At 52.1% G+C, this 20,171-nt stretch overlaps 1 protein-coding gene across 16 annotated transcripts in view; it reads left to right on the forward strand.

Moving 5' to 3' along the window:
• Positions 1-18,357, forward strand: part of CLSTN3 (calsyntenin 3) — a 50,367-nt gene extending 32,010 nt beyond the window's left edge. For 11 of the 16 annotated variants that reach the window (XM_077952994.1, XM_077952996.1, XM_077952998.1 and 8 more), the window contains 10 exons: positions 693-855; positions 1,547-1,600; positions 2,302-2,459; positions 2,596-2,744; positions 8,401-8,627; positions 8,952-9,122; positions 9,968-10,113; positions 10,350-10,485; positions 16,896-17,098; positions 17,346-18,357. In XM_077952994.1, coding sequence (XP_077809120.1) covers positions 693-855; positions 1,547-1,600; positions 2,302-2,459; positions 2,596-2,744; positions 8,401-8,627; positions 8,952-9,122; positions 9,968-10,113; positions 10,350-10,485; positions 16,896-17,098; positions 17,346-17,486 — 1,548 coding nt within the window. In that variant the 3' untranslated portion in view covers positions 17,487-18,357. 16 annotated transcript variants of the gene reach the window in all.
• The last annotated feature ends 1,814 nt before the right edge of the window (positions 18,358-20,171 follow it).

Raw genomic sequence — 20,171 nt, forward strand, 5'->3', positions numbered from 1 at the left:
CCTCTGACCATCCCCCGTTCCATGTTGGCTGGCCCTAGGAGAGACTGCAAAGGGAAGCAATATTTATTTTAGTGCTTAATGGTGGGTTAGAAGCTACCCTAGAGATAAACTGTAATCCCAGCTACTTGGGAGGCTGAGAGGATCACTGGAGGCCAGGAGTTTGAGACCAGCCTAGGCAACATAGTGAGAGCTCATCTCTAAAAAATAAAAAAATTAGCTGGATGTGGTGGCACATACCTGTAGTCCCAGCTACCCCAGAGGCTGAGGTGGGAGGATTGCTTGAGCCCAGGAGTTTGAGGCTTCAGTGAGCTATGATTGCATCACTGTACTCCAGCCTGGGGGACAGAAGGAAACCCCATCTCTAGAGTTTCCAGTGCCTTACATACATACGTAATACATAAGTTTTTGGGGGAAATTTATTCATGACAGTGTGTTACGCCTCTTAGGAATATTTATAGCTTTAATTTTCCCTGAAGAGTGGAATCTTTGCTACTAGGCTGATTACCTGATAGATTTTGGACAAGGATGTTATTCCTTGAGCTGGATAGGCAGCAAAGCACTAGTAAGCCCTATTGGTAGAACTGGGAATAAAGGGACCGTCCCCTGTCTCCCAGGAGATGGGGCAGTGCCTGGGGTTAGCTCTCTGAAGAGGAATTACCTGAGAGGCTCTTGCCCCTACCCTACTCGCCTAGGTCTGTGATGATGAGTGGCACCACTACGCTCTGAACCTCGAGTTCCCCACAGTCACACTCTACACCGATGGCATCTCCTTCGACCCTGCCCTCATCCATGACAATGGCCTCATCCACCCGCCCCGAAGGGAGCCTGCTCTCATGATTGGGGCCTGCTGGACTGGTAAGTCCCTCTGAGTCTTCTCAGTGAAGACTCCAGTGGGTTAGGATTTGGGAAGGGAGGTAGGCTGGTGAGGAGCGAGGGCAGTCTGACGCGCCGGCTGAGGCCACCTCATGCATTTCTCTGCAGCTGGGCAGGGTGACTCTGAAGATCTCCATGGAGGGGACCACAGCCTCCCTCCCATATCTCGCACTAATCCAATGGGTCATCACCTCTGACTCGGAGGAATTAATTTCTCAGGCATCCCCAGACTCTCTGTAACTCCAGCCCGTTTCCACTTTGTTCCATCAAAGCGATGATGACTTCCATAGCCTGTTCCCCTGCTTAAGGAGAGTAACCCCTTAGAGTGTCCTCAGTCTTTCAACTTTTAAGCCATTAAAAAACTTTTCTCCTCTTGGGAGTGTGTGTGTGCACATGTGCCTGCCTGTCTTACCAGAGCCCACGTGTTTCCTCAGCAGTGTATCGTATTTGGGGGTTTGTCTCTAACAGAGGCTGGAGAGTTTGGGACATGACAAAAGAAGGGTTGGGGTTGAGCTTAGAGGTTGCAGGTTATACACGGGAGGGTCAGAGTCCCATGTGAACATGAGAGCACTCATGGGGATGAGAGGAAGACGTCTCATTCCTCCCTGTCAATCTCTCCACATCCCTGAACTCATCACCACTGGTTTTTGTTTTTTTTTTTTTTTATCCCCAGAGGAGAAGAACAAAGAGAAGGAAAAGGGAGACAACAGTACAGACATCACCCAAGGTACTCTGTGTGTGAGAACTGGAGACTAGAGAGTTCTCATCCTCACTTTCTCTTCTAAGATCCCTTTTCCACCCCACATCCTATCCAGCCTGTGGCAGCCTCCTAGGCCACCAGGTGGCAGAGCCTCCAAGAAATACAGCAAGGCGGAGGCTCCTGGAGTGGTAAGGCCAGAGGCAGCTCGGCTGGGTTCTGGGTGTCCTGTCCAGCCCACAGAATGAAGAATGGGGCTCTCTTGGTGGCTTTCCATATGGCAGAAGGGAGGTGGCAGGAGTCAGGAGTCAGGTCTGGGCATCTGTGAAGCTCGCTCACATCCATCCTGGTCTCCCTGCATGTCTGGAAAGGCGTCCTCTCCTGCCACCTCCCGCTTCCTCCTTGTTTTGACTCTTTCCTCCTGTTGGTCCTGTTTCCTTTTCTTCCTCCCTCTCATCTTTGTTGCTTCTACTTTTCACCCTTTTTCTTCTCCCCTGGCTTTATTCTGTCTTCTTTTGTCTCATTTTCTCCCTTCTCCAGCCTCCCCTCTTATCTTCACTTCTCCTTCACCTCTCATCTCTTTTCCTTTTTTTTTTGTTTCCACATTTCTCCTTTTTGTTTTCTTTCTCGACTCTTCTGCTCTTTCTCTCCTTTCCCTTTCTCTCAGCCTTCATCCTTTTCCATCCTCCTCTCTTCTCACCTTCTGTCCTGCTCCTGTGTTCCCACCCTAGGAGACCCTTTGCCGATCCACCACTATTTCCATGGCTACCTGGCTGGTTTCAGTGTGCGCTCAGGTCGCCTGGAGAGCCGTGAGGTCATCGAGTGCCTCTATGCATGTCGGGAGGGGCTGGACTATAGGGATTTCGAGAGCCTGGGCAAAGGCATGAAGGTATTGCCCCATCCCCTAGCCCTGTTCTTCCCCGCATGCTCCCCGCCCCTCCCCCTTGCCCTACCCCTCTAGTTCTGCTCCCTTCCTCTCCCACCTCCTGGCCCTGCTCTCAGCTGTATCTGTATCTGGGGCCCAGGTCCACGTGAACCCCTCACAGTCCCTGCTCACCCTGGAGGGGGATGATGTGGAGACCTTCAACCATGCCCTGCAGCACGTGGCTTACATGAACACTCTGCGCTTTGCCACGCCCGGCGTCAGGCCGCTGCGCCTCACCACTGCTGTCAAGTGAGTGTTGGGTGGGGCAGGGCAAATCGTTGAGCAGAGCCAGACTGTGTCACAGGACCTTGGCCTAAGGCATCACTTAGAGCTAGGCATACCTCTTTTGTTTTATGGAGAGGAGACTGGGCCCTCAAATGGAGAGGGTCACAGAGCAATATTGGTAGAAGAGTCTGGACTACACTCAGATTTCTCAACAATCAATACGTTACTCTTTCTACCAAGTCACACTTCTAGGGTTTTCGGGCTTTGATCTCCTTTATGCCTCTGTGCTGATATGTAAAGTGGGACACAGGATTGGGAGTGGGGAGACTGGACATTAATTCTGACTCAATACGAATTGCTTGGATAACCTTGGGCAAATGGTGAGTCCGGGCTGCTTCACTTGTTTTAATCTTGCTTCACCAAGCTCTTGCAAGGTCACATACGATGACGTAAGTCTAGGGGTTGGCAGTCCTCGGCCAAATCTGGCCTGCTGCCTGTTTTTGTAAATAGTTGTATTGGAACACACCAGTGCCCATTCATTTGCATATGTCTATGGCTACTTTCACACTGGGATGGCAGAACTGTGGGTAGTTGGGACAGAGATCATATGGCCCCGCAAACAGAACTATCTAATCCTTCATAGAAAAAGTTTGCTGGCCGGCCGTGGTGGCTCACACCTGTAATCCCAGCACTTTGGGAGGCTGAGGCAGACGGATCACGAGGAGTTCAAGACCAGCCTGGCCAACATGGTGAAACCCCGTCTCTACTAAAAATACAAAATTTAGCTGGGCGTGGTGGCACATGCCTGTAATCCCAGCTACTTGGGAGGCTGAGGCAGGAGAATTGCTTGAACCGGGGCCTGGGAGATGGAGGTTGCAGTGAGTCAAGATTGTACCACTGCACTCCAGCCTGGGCTATAAAGTGAGACTCTGTCTCAAAAAAAAAAAAAAAAGAAAAAAGGAAAGTTTGCTGACCTCTGAATTCTAAGTGAATGACTTTTGGTGTCTTTAAAAGAAAAACTGTAGATTGATTATTTCAAGGTTTGAGTATATACTACATGTTTAAAAATACAGATCAATTGAGAGGCAATGAAAGTATGATAGTTAAGAGCATAGGGTCTGTTGCTAGCTTTTTGGCACTAGGCAAATGCTATAAAGTAGTGATAGCAATAGAGTAACTCATGGAATTGTTATCATAACTACATGATATAATCTGGATCAAATGCCTAGCAGAGAGCTGATGCTGCTTAAATGCTGGCTATTATTACATGAAGGCGTTTTCAACCCTTATTATGGTTTATGGGCTGTTTTTAGGAGATACTGCCATCTAGTGGGTGAATTATATGCTTTAGGAGTCAGGATTTCTGCGTTCCAATCTTGTTACCCCATCCCCCATTCTGCCTCAGTTTCTCTGTGAGCTATCTTTGTGAAGATAAACATCTCAAATTTGCCCCTATCCTGGGAGGGGTGGATTTAGAGGGGAGAGCGCTCTGAGCCCTAGAGGGTGACTGGGTGTGATCATCAGGCCTCAGAGTTAGAGCTGTGGAAGGGCCCGGGCCGTGGCTTTTGGGAATTTGCTGGTTCAGGGTATGGAGCTGAAGGTCACAGGCAGATGAGTTAATGTGGGTGCAGCTGATTGCTGAGTATGCACCCCACCATGTCCCAGTCAGAGCTCCAGTTGTTAAAGGGCTGTCATTCAGTTATGACAGGCTTAATCCCTCAGAGGCCAAGGCATTGCCTCGTTCCCTCCAGTGCTCAGGAGCCGTGTCAGAAGGGAGGGCTCTGGTTTTTGGCCTAGGGTGGAGCTCTGCAAGGGGAGTTCCTGCAGGGGGAGGAGTTGACATTTTCTTTGCTGAGTGGCTCATCTGAATTCCTCCTATCTTTTTCATGCCCAGGATAGAGGTTTATCCAAGGGCTTGGAACCTGCCTATGAGGAAAGGGGCCTTGATGTTTTCTCTATGAGGTTAAGAAACAGAGTTTACATTTCTCCATATCTAAGGTTACTACATGGTTGGTGCTATCCTTATACTTCCCTGAGGTGATGGGAGGAAATATAGAGGGATATGTGTGCGTGTGTGTGTGTGTGCGTGTGTGTGTGCATGCAACAGAGACAGACAGGTACCTAGCAACACTTCCCTTTCCCTGATGCTTCTCCTTGCCCCTGTTCATGTGGCTTTCGTAGCTTCCAGTTTTCAGTTCTTGGACGTCTGTCTATTTAAAGCCAGATTTATGCAGCTATTTGGTCAATGCCTAAATGCAGGTTTTCCTTAATTTTTTTTTTTTTTTTAGTATTTTCTTGGAAAGCCCATCTACTTGTGGCATTGACCCCCAAACAGATAGATACCACATCTTTTTCTCTAGTATTGTCCTCTTTCCACAGCTTTTGACTTTCCACCTGCTTCCTGTAGCCTCTATGTAGAAGTTCCGCCAGCACCTCAACTGAATGAGCTAATGCTGAAATAATCAAGTGCAATCCCAAACCAGCCCTCCCCCTGAACTCTCTCTCTAATGATGCCTCTGGCCTTGCAGTCACCCAGAGCTGGAAAGCTCTGAGTCATCTTTGATTCTTCCCTGTCTTATCTTCCACTGCCCATCGGTTGCCAGGTCACCTGGACCCTGCCTCTGTGCTGGGTGTCTGGAATCTGTCTCCTCTTTCTTTTGCCGCTGTTACTATTCAAGCCCAGGTCTTATTACCTCTTGTCTGGCCCATTGCCTCCTAACTAGCTGACCTATCTCTAGTCTTCTAATTTTATTTATCCTCCACTCTGAGGCTGGGTGAGTGATCTTTTGCGTTTTCATCATCACACTTCCCTGATGAAAAAGATGTCAGTGGCTTCCTCTTGTCCACTGCATAAAAATGTCAAATGTGCTGGGCGCAGTGGCTCACACCTGTAATCCCAGCACTTTGGGAGGCCAAGGTGAGAGAATCACTTGAGGCCAGAAGTTTGAGACCAGCCTGGACAACCAACAGGCTGCATGCCTGTAGTCGCAGCTACTCAGAAGGCTGAGGTGGGAGAATCACTTGAGCCCAGGAGTTCAAGGCTGTAGTGAGTCATGATTGCACCACTGCACTCCAGCCTGAGTGACAGAGCGAGACCCTGTCTCTAAAAAGTTAGAGGAAAAAAGTCAGATCTTATCATGGCATTTAAAGCCACCAGCCATCTGGCTCCTGGTCGTTCCTGCCTCATGTTCTTCTACTCCCCTTAGTTAAGCTTCTCGCCATCCACTCTGGGTCAGTACTACCCTCCTTCAAAGGCTAGCTCAGTTGCTACTTTCTCTGATCATTCCTACCTTCCTTTTCCAAGCACCCTCCTCTTATCCTAGCCAGAACTAACCTCTCCCTCCTCTGAACTCTTCTGGTTGTTTGTTCCACTCATATGTCGATGACTATATTTACCTTTGTTTTAACTTTTGTGTGCCATGTCTAATCTCTCTACCAGACCAGCAGTGCCTGTGGGTCAGGCCTCCTGTTCCCCTTGGGATTCCCAGAGCGGCAGCACAGCACAGCATTGCTCATTGCAGGGAGGATGTCTGTTGGAGTCTGTGCCTTCAGGGTCATCTGGGATTGTTTCCCAAGGGGCTTTGCCCTAGGCCTATCTGGATGACAGTGCAGATTGTAATAGGCCCTGCTCCATGTGGCACAGGAACTCAGCACATCGTGGGCATTGGCAGCTTCAGGGACTCTGAGCTCGTCACGCCTGCTGAGATTATGCCTTCTCCCTTTTTGCTCCAGCATTCAAGCTGGGCATGCTCAGTAACACTAATAATTACAGTTCTCTCTGCAAAATTGTTTCCACTAGCACCAGCATGTGGATCAGAGTCCCTGCTCCTGCATCGCTAACTCCACTGTGAAGTCTGCTTGTTCAAGTGGGGAAACGTCTTTACACATAAATTTCCCTGGTGCAAACCCAGGCCCCAAATGGTGCCTGTGGTTTAGTGGAAAGATCAGTGGACTTGGGCCATGTGTGGTGGCGCATGCCTGTGGTCCCAGCTACTCAGGAGGCTGTGGCACGAAATCGCTTGAACCCTGGAGGCGGAGGTTGCAGTGAGCTGAGATGGTGCTACTACACTGCAGCCTGGGCAACAGAGTGAGACTCTGCAAAACAAAACAAAACGAAAATCAGTGGACCTGGAAGGAGAAGAATGGTTTAAGCCTTGACTCTTTTGTTTTCTCTGTCTTTCTTTTCTTTTTTGTGTTTTTGTTTTTGTTTTTGAGATAGGGTCTCACTCTGTCGCCCAGGCTGGAGTGCAGTGGCATGATCTTATTGGCTCACTGCAACCTCTGCCTCCTGGGCTCAAGTGTTCCTTCCACCTCAGCCTCCTGAGTAGCTGGGACTACAGGTGTCTGCCACCACACCTGGATAATTTTTGTATTTTTTGTAGAGACAGGGTTTCACTATGTTGCCCAGGCTGATCTTGAACTCCTAAACTCAAGGGATCCTCCCGCCTCAGCCTCCCAAAGTGCCAATATTACAGGCATGAGCCACCATGCCCAGCCTAAGCTTTAGGCATTTTACAGCATAGAAATGAGGTTATAATGAAATAATATGGGCCAGGTGCGGTGGCTCACGACTGTAATCCCAGCACTTTGGGAAGCCGAGACGGGCGGATCACCTGAGGTCAGGAGTTCAAGACCAGCCTGACCAATATGATGAAATCCCGTCTCTACTAAAACTACAAAAGTTAGCCAGGCATGGTGGCCTGTGCCCTATAATCCCAGCTACTCCGGAGGCTGAGGCAGGAGAATCACTTGAACTCAGGAGGCAGAGGTTGCAGTGAGCCAAGATTGCACCATTGCACTCCAGCCTGGGCAACAGGAGTGAAACTCTACCAAAAAAAAAAAAACAAAAAAAAAACAAAAAAAAACCAAAACCCAAAGAAACCCCAAAAAACAAAAACAGACAAACAAACAAACAAAAGAAATAATATGGGAAAAATGCTTCATAAACTGGCAAGGGCTATTGATTGTGAGGTGTTGGTATTACTGGTAAAAGGTGGGGCTAAATGTGATCCTGAGGGCATCACTCCTGAGCAGCTGTACTGTTGGTTGGTCTGGCTCAACGGAGTCCTCTAGGGATAGCTTGTCCTGGTGCCTGGATCCTAAAGCTTCATGAGACGGTGGATCTAGGTCCAAGGTGGCCAGATGATCTCACCTACCAAAGTGTGTTTCCCCGCTATTGAAGGGAATGAAAGACACACGAAAGAGGAGGACATCCTTTGATAGATGTCCACCCTCTACTTTTATTGTTGAATAATTTTGGGCGCATATGTGCTAGATAGTATACTGTTATGTATTTTTAAACTCCTGGATAAAGAACCATGTGTGTATATATACATGTTTGTCAGTTCAGTTTGCTTTATTTTTCATTAAAATAGCATTTATAGGTACTCCATAATCCTGGGGTAGGGCATTGATGGTGTGATCACACCCACAGGTTGGGGTTACCTGACTTTCTGTCCTCAACATTTTCCTTAGTGACATCCTACCAGGAAAGGGTATGTCCCCCTTCAACTGCTATGGGGGTTGGGGTGCAGAGGCATGACCCCCTTTCTTCCCTTGCCCCTCCCTGACATGAGATGCTCTATGATAGAGGTAGCTGGGGCAGGGAGTGAAACAGAATGTAGGTTTTCAGGGAGGAAGTGTTGGGGTCACATGCTGCTTCTCCTCCTTTCTCACATAGATGCTTCAGTGAAGAGTCCTGTGTGTCCATCCCTGAAGTGGAGGGCTATGTGGTGGTCCTTCAGCCCGATGCCCCCCAGATCCTGCTGAGTGGCACTGCCCATTTTGCCCGCCCAGCCGTGGACTTTGAGGGAACGGAGGGCGTCCCTTTGTTCCCTGATCTTCAAATCACCTGCTCCATTTCTCACCAGGTGGAGGCCAAAAAGGATGAAAGTTGGCAGGGCACAGGTAAGGATGACTCCGGGGAGTAACACCATCCAGAGAACCAGCCAGTGTCTGAAGCCAGAGTGCAGGAGAACTCCTGGGGCTGGAAGCAGAAAGTGACTCCACCCTGTGTTTGTCTGACTAAACAACTTCCCTTTAAGAAGGAGAGCAAGTGGGAAACCCATGAGTGGAAATGAATTGCTGCATAATGATATTCTTGAAAATGGTGCTGCCTTCCCTTTCCCTGATCCTGGAAAGGGAGGGAGAGTGGTGGTGAGGGGATGGCTGGGGCTCAGAACCTCTGTGGGCCCTTTGGCTCTGACCCAGACCCTGCTCTCCCCAACCCAGTGACAGACACACGCATGTCGGATGAGATTGTGCACAACCTGGATGGCTGTGAAATTTCTCTGGTGGGGGATGACCTGGACCCCGAGCGGGAAAGCCTGCTCCTGGACACGACCTCCGTGCAGCAGCGAGGGCTGGAGCTCACCAACACATCTGCCTACCTCACCATTGCTGGTAAGTGGGGCCTGAGGGCCTGTCCTCTGTGTGTGTGGGCCCCTCCTGAAAAGTAAGGGCCTGGGAAGCCCAGAGGGTCCTTCCTCCGGGTCGGGGGATGTGGACAAGTGCCGTTTTGCATTTTCCTAGCCTGGAAGATCCTCTGGCTTTGATTGTCCCTAGGGGAGGTGTGCTGGGTTTAGGCTCCGAATGCTTCTCTCTTCCTGCTCCTCTGCATAGCCTGGCTCACCTCCACTTCTGGTCCCACTCCTGTTTCCATTCAGGCTTCTCTCCTTCCTCTCCTCCTTCGGCTCATCTCTGCCCAGCTCTCTAACCCTCTAGCTGTTTGTTACTGGTCATCTCTGTTGTGCAGCTCTCTCATCTCACGTGCACACCAGAGCTTCACAAGAAGTGCTCATCTCTTAGTGAATAGTGGGAGAGATGATTTGGTAGTTTCCAAAGGAAGCCAGGAGGGAGAATGGAGAAGGTGGAGATCACCAGTTCCCTTCTATTTCCACTCCTTTCCAGGGCTCGCTGAGGCCTTCTGTGTTTTCCTCTTTCTCAGACTCCCTCCTGCTTGCCATCTCGCTTTCTGTCTTTCAGGATGTCTTTATCTCCTTCTTTCCATTCCTCCTCAGAACCTACAGAGCAGGAAACGGAGCCTTGATCTCTCCATCCTAGTTAGGCAGAGCGGGCAGGGATGGAGGGGAGCATCTCTCCCTTTGACCTCAGGTCGCACTTCTGCAGAGATGGGGCTGACCCGCTCTACAGCTTGTGTGGTGTCAGCTGGTGGGAGTCCAGCAGAGAGGGTCCTGCCCAGGTCCTGCCTCCCCTGGACCTGCCCTGAGGTGCTTCCTCATCTCCAGGGGTGGAGAGCATCACTGTGTATGAAGAGATCCTGAGGCAGGCTCGTTATCGGCTGCGACACGGAGCTGCCCTCTACGCCAGGAAATTCCGGCTTTCCTGCTCGGAAATGAATGGCCGTTACTCCAGCAATGAATTCATCGTGGAGGTACCTAGAAAGTCTCTGTCCTTCCGCAGTTACACCCCCAGAAAGGAGCTGAGGTGGCATGGACTCAAAATGTTAGCTGGTGGGCATGGACATGGCAGTGTGGAGGGCTGCTGGACCCTGCGGTGGGTGGAGAAGAAGGCGATGGGGGCAGTAGTTAGGAGATGGGGCCGGGCTCTAGAGAAGTGAGGAAGACCTGGGAGAAGTGTGTGTGCCCATGGAGGCCTCCCTCTGCCCAGGTCAATGTCCTGCACAGCATGAATCGGGTTGCCCACCCCAGCCACGTGCTCAGCTCCCAGCAGTTCCTGCACCGTGGGCACCAGCCCCCGCCTGAGATGGCTGGACACAGCCTGGCCAGCTCCCACCGAAACTCCAGTACGTAAGCCTGGTGGGGCTGGGCAGGGAGGGGAAGGTGGCAGGTGAGTGGGTTGGGACAAGTATCCTCCCCTCCACCTGTGGGAGAGGACAAGGGGGGTGGAGCAATGGGTTCTGTTCCCCTGTGATACCTGCCTTAGTTGACAGCTACGGACCAATCCCTCTCTCCCTTTGGATCACTTTCCCTTGTGAAGAACATGAGCCTTGTGTCATTGTAGGGGTGCTTATTCCTGGAATCATAAGTCAGTGTGGGTTTAGAAGTGTTTGTTTTTCCTGATGATGCCTCCTTCCCCAGCCCCAGGCAATATCAAATTAGCCCTGGACCTAGGATCCTCTGTGGTGAAGCTATCAAGCATTTACTAAGCACCTACTGTGTACTAGCACTGTCCTAAGATGATCTAAATGATTTATAGGATAGATACAGTCCCTATCCCCAAGGAGAGAATTGGTACTATTACATGTAAAATTATGTGCTATGTGTGCAGTCACAAGAATATTTCTAAAATATATATGCAAATATGCAAAGCATTACATTCAGATGGAGTGCTGCCCTTCAAAGCTGCCCTTCAAAGCAACCTGGCCATGGTCCCAAAGGTTCCCAGTCATGGTCCTTTACCAATGGTGCAATTTTATTTTCAACTTTTGAGTTGCATAATTGTAGAAAAACCAGAAAATAAATATCAAATATTTCTTTTAAAGAAGAAAAATCAGGCCAGGCACAGTGGCTCACGCCTGCAATCCCAACACACTGGGAGGCTGAGGCGGGAGGATCACTTGAGCCTAGGAGTTTGAGACCAGCATGGGCAACATAGTGAGACTCTGTCTTTACAAAAAATTAAAAAAATTAACTGGGCATGGTAGCACTTGCCTGTAGTCCTAGCTACTTGGGAGGCTGAGGTAGGAGGATCTCTTGGGCCTGGGAGGCTGAGGCTACAGTGAGCCATGATCACACCATTGCATTCCAGTCTGGGAGACAGAGCAAGACTCTGTGTCCAAAAAAAAAAAAAAAGAAGATGACGAAGAAAAATCAGCCATAATTTCATCAGAGAGGAAACCACTGATAATATGAGATTTTCTGTTCCAGTCTTTTTTCTATGCCTAATTTTTCCTTTTTATAGAGTTAGGATTAACCTATTTTGTGACCTGATATTTACACTTCATATTATAAAACAAGTATTCTCCCACGTTATTAAAAATCGCTACTGATGCTGATGTTGTTGAAAGTGATTTTTGGAACCCCTTCTTAGAATTGCTTTCAGAGCCCATTTATGAGGTGCATTTATTTTTGTTATTTTTTGGACATAACTTGCTTTTGACCCTGTTCAGTGTTACTCAACTTCATCATCCACTTTTGCCAAAGTTGACTCTGGATATAGTTCTAAGTTTTTAAACATTAAACCCACTCTCAAAGGCCGTAGACTGGTCACCTTTGAAAAAAGTCAAAAGGTTGTGCCACAGGCTCTTAAGGCAATTCTCAAAGGATTCCACGAGTGCTTTCCTGGAAGAAGTTCGTGGTCTGTGAATACTACGTGAAAGTACAGAGCTTATTTCAATGTATGTGATGGTAATAATAGTTATAACAAACACAGGGTGCTCTCATCACGTGCCAGGCACCGTGCTGGGGGATTACGCATATTAACTCATTTAGCCATCATAAACAACCAATGAAATGGGTACCAGAATTATCCCCTTTACAGGCAAGGAGACAGAGGCACAGAGAGTTCAAGTGCCTTACCCAAGTTCACACAGCTAGAAAGTAAGTGGAGCCAGGATTTAAATCCAAGAGGCATGATTTCAGTCTGTGCACTAACCATGGCCCTCACCCCTCTCGCCAGATGTTGGATGCTTTAAAAAAGATTAGTCTGATAACTTTAGAGTTGTACATAATTAGGGGGAGCCCCTGAGGGGCTTCCCAGGGTTTTCTGACAGAGGCCAGCTCCTCTGATGCCCCCAGGGATTCAGTCTGGCTTCCTCTCCTCCTGCAGCGGCCACCACCTACGCTGTCTCTTATGTTTTCTTTTTTCTGGGACTGGCTCCCTTCTTCCTTGCTTTCTCTGAAAACAATTGCAGAGGTTTTTGGGAGGGGGAGACAGGGTCTTGTTCTGTCGCCTAGGCTGGAGAACAGTGGTAATCAGCTCACTGGAGCCTCAAACTTCTGAGCTCAAGCAATCCTCTTGCCTTAGCCCCCCGAGGAGCAGATGCGTGCCACTATGCTGGCTATTTTTAAGATTTTTTTTATAGAGACAAGGTCTCACTTTGTTGTTCAGGCTGGTCTTGAACTCCCGGGCTCAAGCACTCATCCTGGCTCAGCTTCTGAAGTGCTGGGATTACAGGTGTGAGCCGCCGCATGTGGACTTGCAGAGGCCTTTTTCAGTGTTCTACTGTGATTCACTAGAGCAAGTAGGTGGAAGTGAGGATTCGCGGGGAATATAAGGCATAACCAAGCTGCAAAGATTCAGAGAAGTTTCACACAGTATTTAGTCAATAGAGACATGTTAGCAAACCAAACCTATTTATTTCAAATAAACTCTTGAGGCCAGCTATGTATTTTTTTTCCTTCTTGTGATTCCATAGCACTTTCTCGAGTTCTTTCATTGGGGATCATTCCACTCAATCTTTTCTGGGTTGGATACTAGGTCCTGCTACTCGGATTAGGCTCAAGGTAGATAGGGGTGCTGCCCAGCCTGGTGAGACTCTCCATCCTTACTTTCTTTGGTATAAGGCCCGAGGTGAGGGGCTTCTTGTTCTAAGAGCCCAGCACCTTCTCCCCTGAGTGTCCAGCTGCCCTGCATGGGCTGGCCTGGCGGGCAGCGCTTCTCACCCCTCGGCCCCTGGAGCAGTGTCTGCACATGGCACCCTTTCACCTCCCCACAGTGAAGCCCAGTCTCCCCATCCTTTGTTCTGAGCTCATGTCCAGGCTGATCAAGCTTCCCTCAGATTTCAGTTGAGAGCAGCAGTTTTCCTTTGCTTCTTCTCTTATTTTGGCCTGAGAAGGACACAGAGTTCATAGCTTCCCTGAGGGCACTGGTGATTGGCATGCCTGAGCTGACAGGCTGTTCATTGCATAAAACCTCTTCTATATGCCTTTTCTGACTCCGCAAGCTGCTCCCTCCCTTTCACCTGCAAGCGCCAAGTGGTGTTGCAGAATTGTGGTTTCACAATATCAAACCGTTCTAAACATGCAGAAGCAGTGAGAGGCGCCATCTCCTCCAGTGGCACAGAGGCCCATCGCTCTAAATCTCCTAAGTGCACCAGAGAAAGAGAGACCAATGTGAACTGGAACCAGTGTAAACTGGAACAGTCAGGGGAGATTTTATGGCACATGTAGAGTTTGCATTTGGACCTGAAGTGTAGAAGGGAGTTTTGCATGGGCATGAGAAAGAATGAGAATTTGAGAACTGGGGGTAGATGGGTGGTTAGGAGTGTTTACGGTTAGAGAGAATAAGGTTGGTTAAGAAGAGTGAGCCAAGATGATGAGGGTATTGTGCATCTACTCATATCAAATTTTGATGCCTGCCAGAATCACCTGGGGAGCTTTAAAAACTCTTGGCACCTAAATCACACCCTAGAATGTCTAGCGCGTGGGAGCCATGTATCAGTGGTTTTTAAAAATCCCATGTGATCTTTAAAAGTTTGGGAATAATTTTCCTCCTTTGTTTCCTACAAGTATCTGAAGCTTTGCAGAGTTAGAAAGCAATAGGACCGAAAGAAAATGAATGAGGAAGTAAGGAGGAACAGGTAATGATGAAATAAAGATCAAATGAAGCCAGGGAATAAAGTCAGCTCATAACATGCATACTATGAGATGCCGCGCAGTTGCTACCATGGGCCAGAATTTTGACTCTGAGCTTCTTTGAAGCTAAAGCAAAAGGAAACCTGAGCAGTTCTGAAAGCCATGATGGAGCCAAACGCTATTTCATGAAAAGCCCCGGGACTGTGAGCAGAAAGAAATCTCTCCCGGGGCTCTTCGCAGAGGGCACCGTGTGGGGCTGTGGGCAGGGCTTCCAACAGTGTCCTCGCAATCCCACAGGCCATTTGCTAAGTCACCCCTTGTGTTGGCTCTGGAGGTCATTCAAGGCTGGAATTAACTGCTCACATCTCAGGTAGCAAGAAAAGTTGACCGTACTACTTAAATCCTTGATTTTTATCTGTAGCTGATTTAAAAATCCTCCCATCTCCCTGAGCTGCTGACTCATCTTAAACTAATTAACCAGACTTGTCTGCTTGTAGATACAGTGTCTGCATTTTGTCTTTCCTGTGGTCATTTCTTATTGTCCTGGCAATCAACTTGTCATTTCCTTCATTAGGCCAGGAGCTCGGAGGGACACTGCGTTGATTAAGGCACAAACCAGCTTTAGCTCATCACCATTGTGTGCTTACAGCAAGTTCACCTGCTTTGGCCTCCACTCTGAGGCTGGGGTCACCACTCTTTCTAGAGCCTAGGCTTAGCCACCGGGCCCACCTGCCAGTGGAGGCACTGCCCCTAGGTCTGGTCTGTTGACATGGAGACCTGAGAGGCACTATTTTCTGCCGATGGGCAGAAGAGGCAGCTCTGTCCCCTCCTCCCTCATCCCCTGTTCCCAGGCAGTTGGGAAATACTGATCCAGCCAGTCCTGTCTTCACCTTGGAACCAGTGTCGAGGGAGTGTGCCCCAGCAGAGTCCGTTCTAATTGGCTAGTGGCCTCAAGTGGGCTGTGGGTCGGGTCAGGATGGGGACCAACTTGGCAGACAGCCATCAGGGCGGCCTCAGGGAGGTGTGTGGCCTGCCCAGGCAGGGCGTTCTCCACACACCTGCTTGGCCCTGGCGTGCGTGGCAGCGGAGTGTGCTGGCTGCTGGGGAGGGGGCGCTGCAGCAGGGTGTGTGTGTGGGCGCAGGGGAGCTTCTGGGCCATGTACTTCCCTACGCTCTGCTCTGTCTATTAACACATGAGTCTCGGGCTGTAGGTAATTTGGGGACGGGGCTGGGATGTGATGTGTGCATGTTTCTAGGAGCTTGCTTGTGTGATTGCCGGTCTCTGTGTGTGTTTGGGGCACACATACATGGAATAGTCCCTCAGCAACGGGACTGGGACTGCCCAGGGAGAAGCCGTGTGCATGCATGGTGGGCAGGGGTGTGCACCCATGTGGGGAGTAGTGACCCAGCTGCCCGTAAGGGCCCTGGGCTTGGGGGTGCGTGTGTGGGGTCTCTACCTCCACCTGCTGTCCCTGGGGCTGCGGGCTTTCCTGCTTTGCTTCCTTGTGCTTCTCCGAGAGCTGTGTGTGTGTGTGCAGGAAGCAGGCAGGGCTGTGCTCACGGTGGCTCGCTCTGTGGCCCTCACGGCCCATGTCTGTAGTGTCTACGTCTTCCTTCAGGGGGCTGCCTGGTCTGCCCAGCTGGTGGGGAGCTGGGTGACGCTGCACATATGGCTCTGCTGTGCCTTACTGGAGACCCTCAGACGCGTTCCTTTACTCCCGCTGTGTGAGCAGGCGGCCAGGTGGCTGGTGTGGGCTGGCACGCAGGCTGGCAGAGGCCTGGCTCCGGTGTGGGGTGTGGCGATCGTTGTGCAGCTGTGTGCCCACACGGTCTTCCTGAGCATGTACCTGTGCATGCACATGTGCTTTGCCGCCATCAGCTCTCAGGTCCGTGTGAGAGTGCACGCGCCGTTCTGTGTCTCACTGCCTTTGAAGGCCCATGCCCCTCTGAACCAGGGCATCAAAGTGGGGCTGCAGGGCCGGAAGCATGGCAGAGCCATGGGGGAGGCAGGTACGCCTCAAGGGGAGATGTTGGGGAAGCAGGAACCCCAGACGTCCAGGAGCCCCAAGCCCACCAGGAGAAGGGAGGTGTCACGGAGTGAGCTCAGCCCAGGTGGGTAAGGGAAGGGGTTGTTCTGTGCCCCTTGGACTTGTCCCCAGCCTCAGGTGCTAGTGCCCTCTTCCTGCAGCCAGGCCAGGCTTGGAGCTGCGTCTCCTCCTGCACAGCCAAGCTCATGTAGGGGCCCCGCCCCTCCCTCACTGGGCACTGGCACCTCTTTCCTAGGCTGAGTGGTCTCTGGGGAAGGCACAGGTGGAATGACAGGGGCAGATTCCAGTCCTTGCCCTCTGTCCTGTGCGAATAGAGCTGGTCACGACAGTGTTGGGTTGAGAGTCTTTTTCCTCTGCTGCCCTTGCCTGTCTGTACACCTGCCACCCTCTGTGTTTGTCCCTTTACCTTGCAGCAGCTCCCTTCCTCCCCTCTCGTCTCCTGCCCTTCCTGGCGGGCTGTTTCTCTTCCGGCTTCTCTAGGTGTTCCTCTCTTCTCGGCCACTGTGGGTTCTGCCCTGGGACTCCTTCAGCCTGGGCTGCCTCTTTTCCTACCCAGCCCCCTGTCTGAGTGCCCCCAGGTGTGCCTGGTCACGTTCTGCTCACCCCCGCCCCCCGCACTCTCTCTGCAGTGATTCCCAGTGCCGCGACCCTCATCATTGTGGTGTGCGTGGGCTTCCTGGTGCTCATGGTCGTCCTGGGCCTGGTGCGCATCCATTCCCTTCACCGCCGCGTCTCAGGGGCTGGCGGGCCTCCAGGGGCCTCCGGTGACCCCAAGGACCCCGACCTCTTCTGGGATGACTCAGCTCTCACCATCATTGTGAACCCCATGGAGGTGAGAGGCTGGGGAAGGGGGTTCTGTAGGGTCAAGACTGTGGAGCACACACTGGGAGAACTCCTGAGGAGGGGCAGGCCCTGGTGGAGGCTGTTCGCAGAGCTGCAGTGAGCAGGAGGGAGAGAGGTTCAGGCAGGGAAGGGGGTGCAAAGGGGATAAGGGGACCGAGGGAAGTGTGGCCCCTGAAAGAGAGGCTGGGGTGTGTGCAGGCCATTGATCCCTTCTCCTCTCTGTTCCCGCCCTCCAGTCCTACCAGAATCGGCAGGCCTGTGTGGCAGGGGCTGCGGGGGGCCAGCAGGAGGACGAGGACAGTAGTGACTCGGAGGTGGCCGACTCCCCCAGCAGCGACGAGAGACGCATCATCGAGACCCCCCCACACCGCTACTGAGGCCGACACCTCTCCCCACGCAGAGGGAGAATTCTGCCCTGGTGAAACAGACACTCCAGACGTGGGAGAAGGACCTTCTGGGAGAACAGAGACCAAGAGGGAGAGAGGCGTCAGAACCAGTCCTCCTTTCATCTCAAAACCCCAGCGGGCCCTCTGGAGTCTGCCCTGCCCCTCCCCTAGCCCCCCATCCCTCGCCTCTGGGCTGTCATGCTCCTGGTGTGCCCCTTGCACTGGGGCTGGCTGGGTTGGAAAGTGGGCTGGACTTCAGTTGCCTTTCTACCCCCAATGGCATCTGCCCCCTTAGCAGTCACTGTGTTGGGGAGAGGGTGATGATTGCAATGGCTGGGGCTGGAGCTGGGAGTGGGATTGAAGGAAACCCTCTCCTCTCCCCTTCCCTTCTCTCTCCTGTCCATGGGAAGCTTCTCTCCCTCTGCAGGACTCCCTCAGCTGGGCTGTCGTCCCTGCTTCTCTTATGATCGCCCCACCTCGTTTCCATTTCAGTCTGGGGACCCCGCTTCTCCCTCCTTTCCAACTTCCTTCCTTTCTTGTCCTGTTTCCCTTCCTGCCCTTGCAGTCCTGAGGTCCTGCAGCCCCGGCCCCTCCTCTGTGACCCGGTGTGGCCAAGTTGCGGGGACGGGAAGGGATGTGGGGGCCCCAGGTGTATATATATAATGTATATTTTTTCAGTGTTGTCGTGAGTGCAGCCCCTGTGTTCCCGTGTGCAGCTCACGGCCTTGTGTGTGTGTGTGTGTGTGTGTGTGTGTGTGTGTGTGTGGCATCGTCATGTCCTGGGGCAGGGGCGGGGGGATGGGTGTGGTGAGGGAAGGGACATATCCTAGGGTTTTCAAATAAAACAATCAGAAAAAAAAAAGCTCTGTGAGGTGTCTCCTGCCTGCCTGGTCCTGTGTGGGCGTGACGGAGGCTCTGAGGCCTCAGGGGCTGTTTTGGTCTCTGCGCAGGGCTGAAGTGAGGTGGGCAGGGCTGGTGATCTTGAGGGCCTGACCGGGTAAGTCCTCAGGATGCCAGATCACCTGGAAAGTAAGCTGGGGCAGAAGGTTCCCACACCCCCTTCCTTCAGTACCCCCTGGAAAAGTATAGAAGATTCAGGGAACCTTCTATAGCCCAGTGCCTTGTAGGGGCGCTGCCAACCCCACCCCACAACTTGGAACATATTGCCTGTGCACACGGGCTCCCTGCTGGGTGTCCCCAGGGAGAAGGCAGGCAACCCTGATATTTGTACCAAAGGGATCTAGAGACTGTTCCCAGGCTGAGCCTTCCCTGCTGGCCAAGGTTCAGACCCAGGGGATATCTGCCTTCCTTGCCCATGTCCTCGTGGCCACCTCACATGGCTGCTGAATGGCCTCAGCCCTCTCCACGCTGGCCCAGCCCCTGGCCTGACAGCAGGCAGAGTCTGGCCCTTCCGCAGCCTTTTGGGCCACTAGTTCTCTGACCCAGGTCTTACTTAACCCGCAGGTGATAAAGGATGGTAACCCGAAGGGGTTATTTCAGAAGAGTGAACTGCTGGTGGGAGCATCCCTCCGGTGCTGTCCTGGCCCAGGAAATACCAGGGATCCAAGTCTTAGTTCCTTCCTGCAGCATGAGGGGGTAGGGCATCCTTAGGCTCTTCCTGGTTCTCTGCGGTTGCCTGTAGCGCAGTTGGGGTGGAGGTGGGTGCTCCACCTGACGCCTGTTCTGATATCTACGAGGTACCATTGTCCTTGCCCATGGCTGCAAACTCCCAGCTGTGTGTTGATGCCTCCACATTTTTATCTCCCACCTGAATCTCTCTCCTAACTCATATTTGCAACTACCTATTGGCATATTCACCTGCCCTTCCTGTGCCTCAGACTCCACCTTTCCCCGATTTCTCTGTGACCTATCCCTATCACCTTTCACCCATTTGCCTATGCCAGAAATCTGAGAGTCAGCCTAGATTCCTCCCTCTCCCTCAACCCGATGGCCAAATGGTGACGAAATTCTGTTGTTCTTACCCCTTAAAATCTCTCCAATAGGTCTTTTGCTTTCTATTCCCCCTATCGCTGCCGCTGCCTTGACTGGCACCTTCTGTGTTTTTGCCTGGTCTGTGGCAAAAGCCTCCCCCCTGCCCTCTACCTGCCTCCCCCCTGCCCTCCACCTGCCTCCCCCCGCCCTCCACCTGCCTACCACCTGCCCTCTACCTGCCTCCCCCATGCCCTCCACCTGCCCTCCCACCTGCCCTCCACCTGCCTCCCCCCGCCCTCCACCTGCCCTCCACCTGCCCTGCACCTGCCTCCCCCCTGCCCTCCACCTACCTCCTCCCTGCCCTCCACCTGCCTCCCCCCTGCCCTCTACCTACCTCCCCCCTGCCCTCCACCTGCCTCCCACCTGCCCTCCACCTGCCTCCCCCCTGCCCTCCACCTGCCCTCTCACGTGCCCTCCACCTGCCCTCCACCTGCCTCACCCCTGCCCTCCACCTGCCTTCCCCCTGCCCTCCACCTGCCCTCCACCTGCCTCCCCCCTGCCCTCCACCTGCCTCCCACCTGTCCTCCACCTGCCTCCCCCCTGCCTTCCACCTGCCTCCCCCCTGCCCTCCACCTGCCTCCCCCTTGCCCTCCACCTGCCTCCCACCTGCCTCCCCCCTGCCCTCCACCTGCCTCCCCCCTGCCCTCCACCTGCCTCCCACCTGCCCTCCACCTGCCTCCCCCC

Source organism: Macaca mulatta, chromosome 11, assembly GCF_049350105.2.
Source record: "Macaca mulatta isolate MMU2019108-1 chromosome 11, T2T-MMU8v2.0, whole genome shotgun sequence".
Taxonomy (NCBI): Eukaryota; Metazoa; Chordata; class Mammalia; order Primates; family Cercopithecidae; genus Macaca; species Macaca mulatta.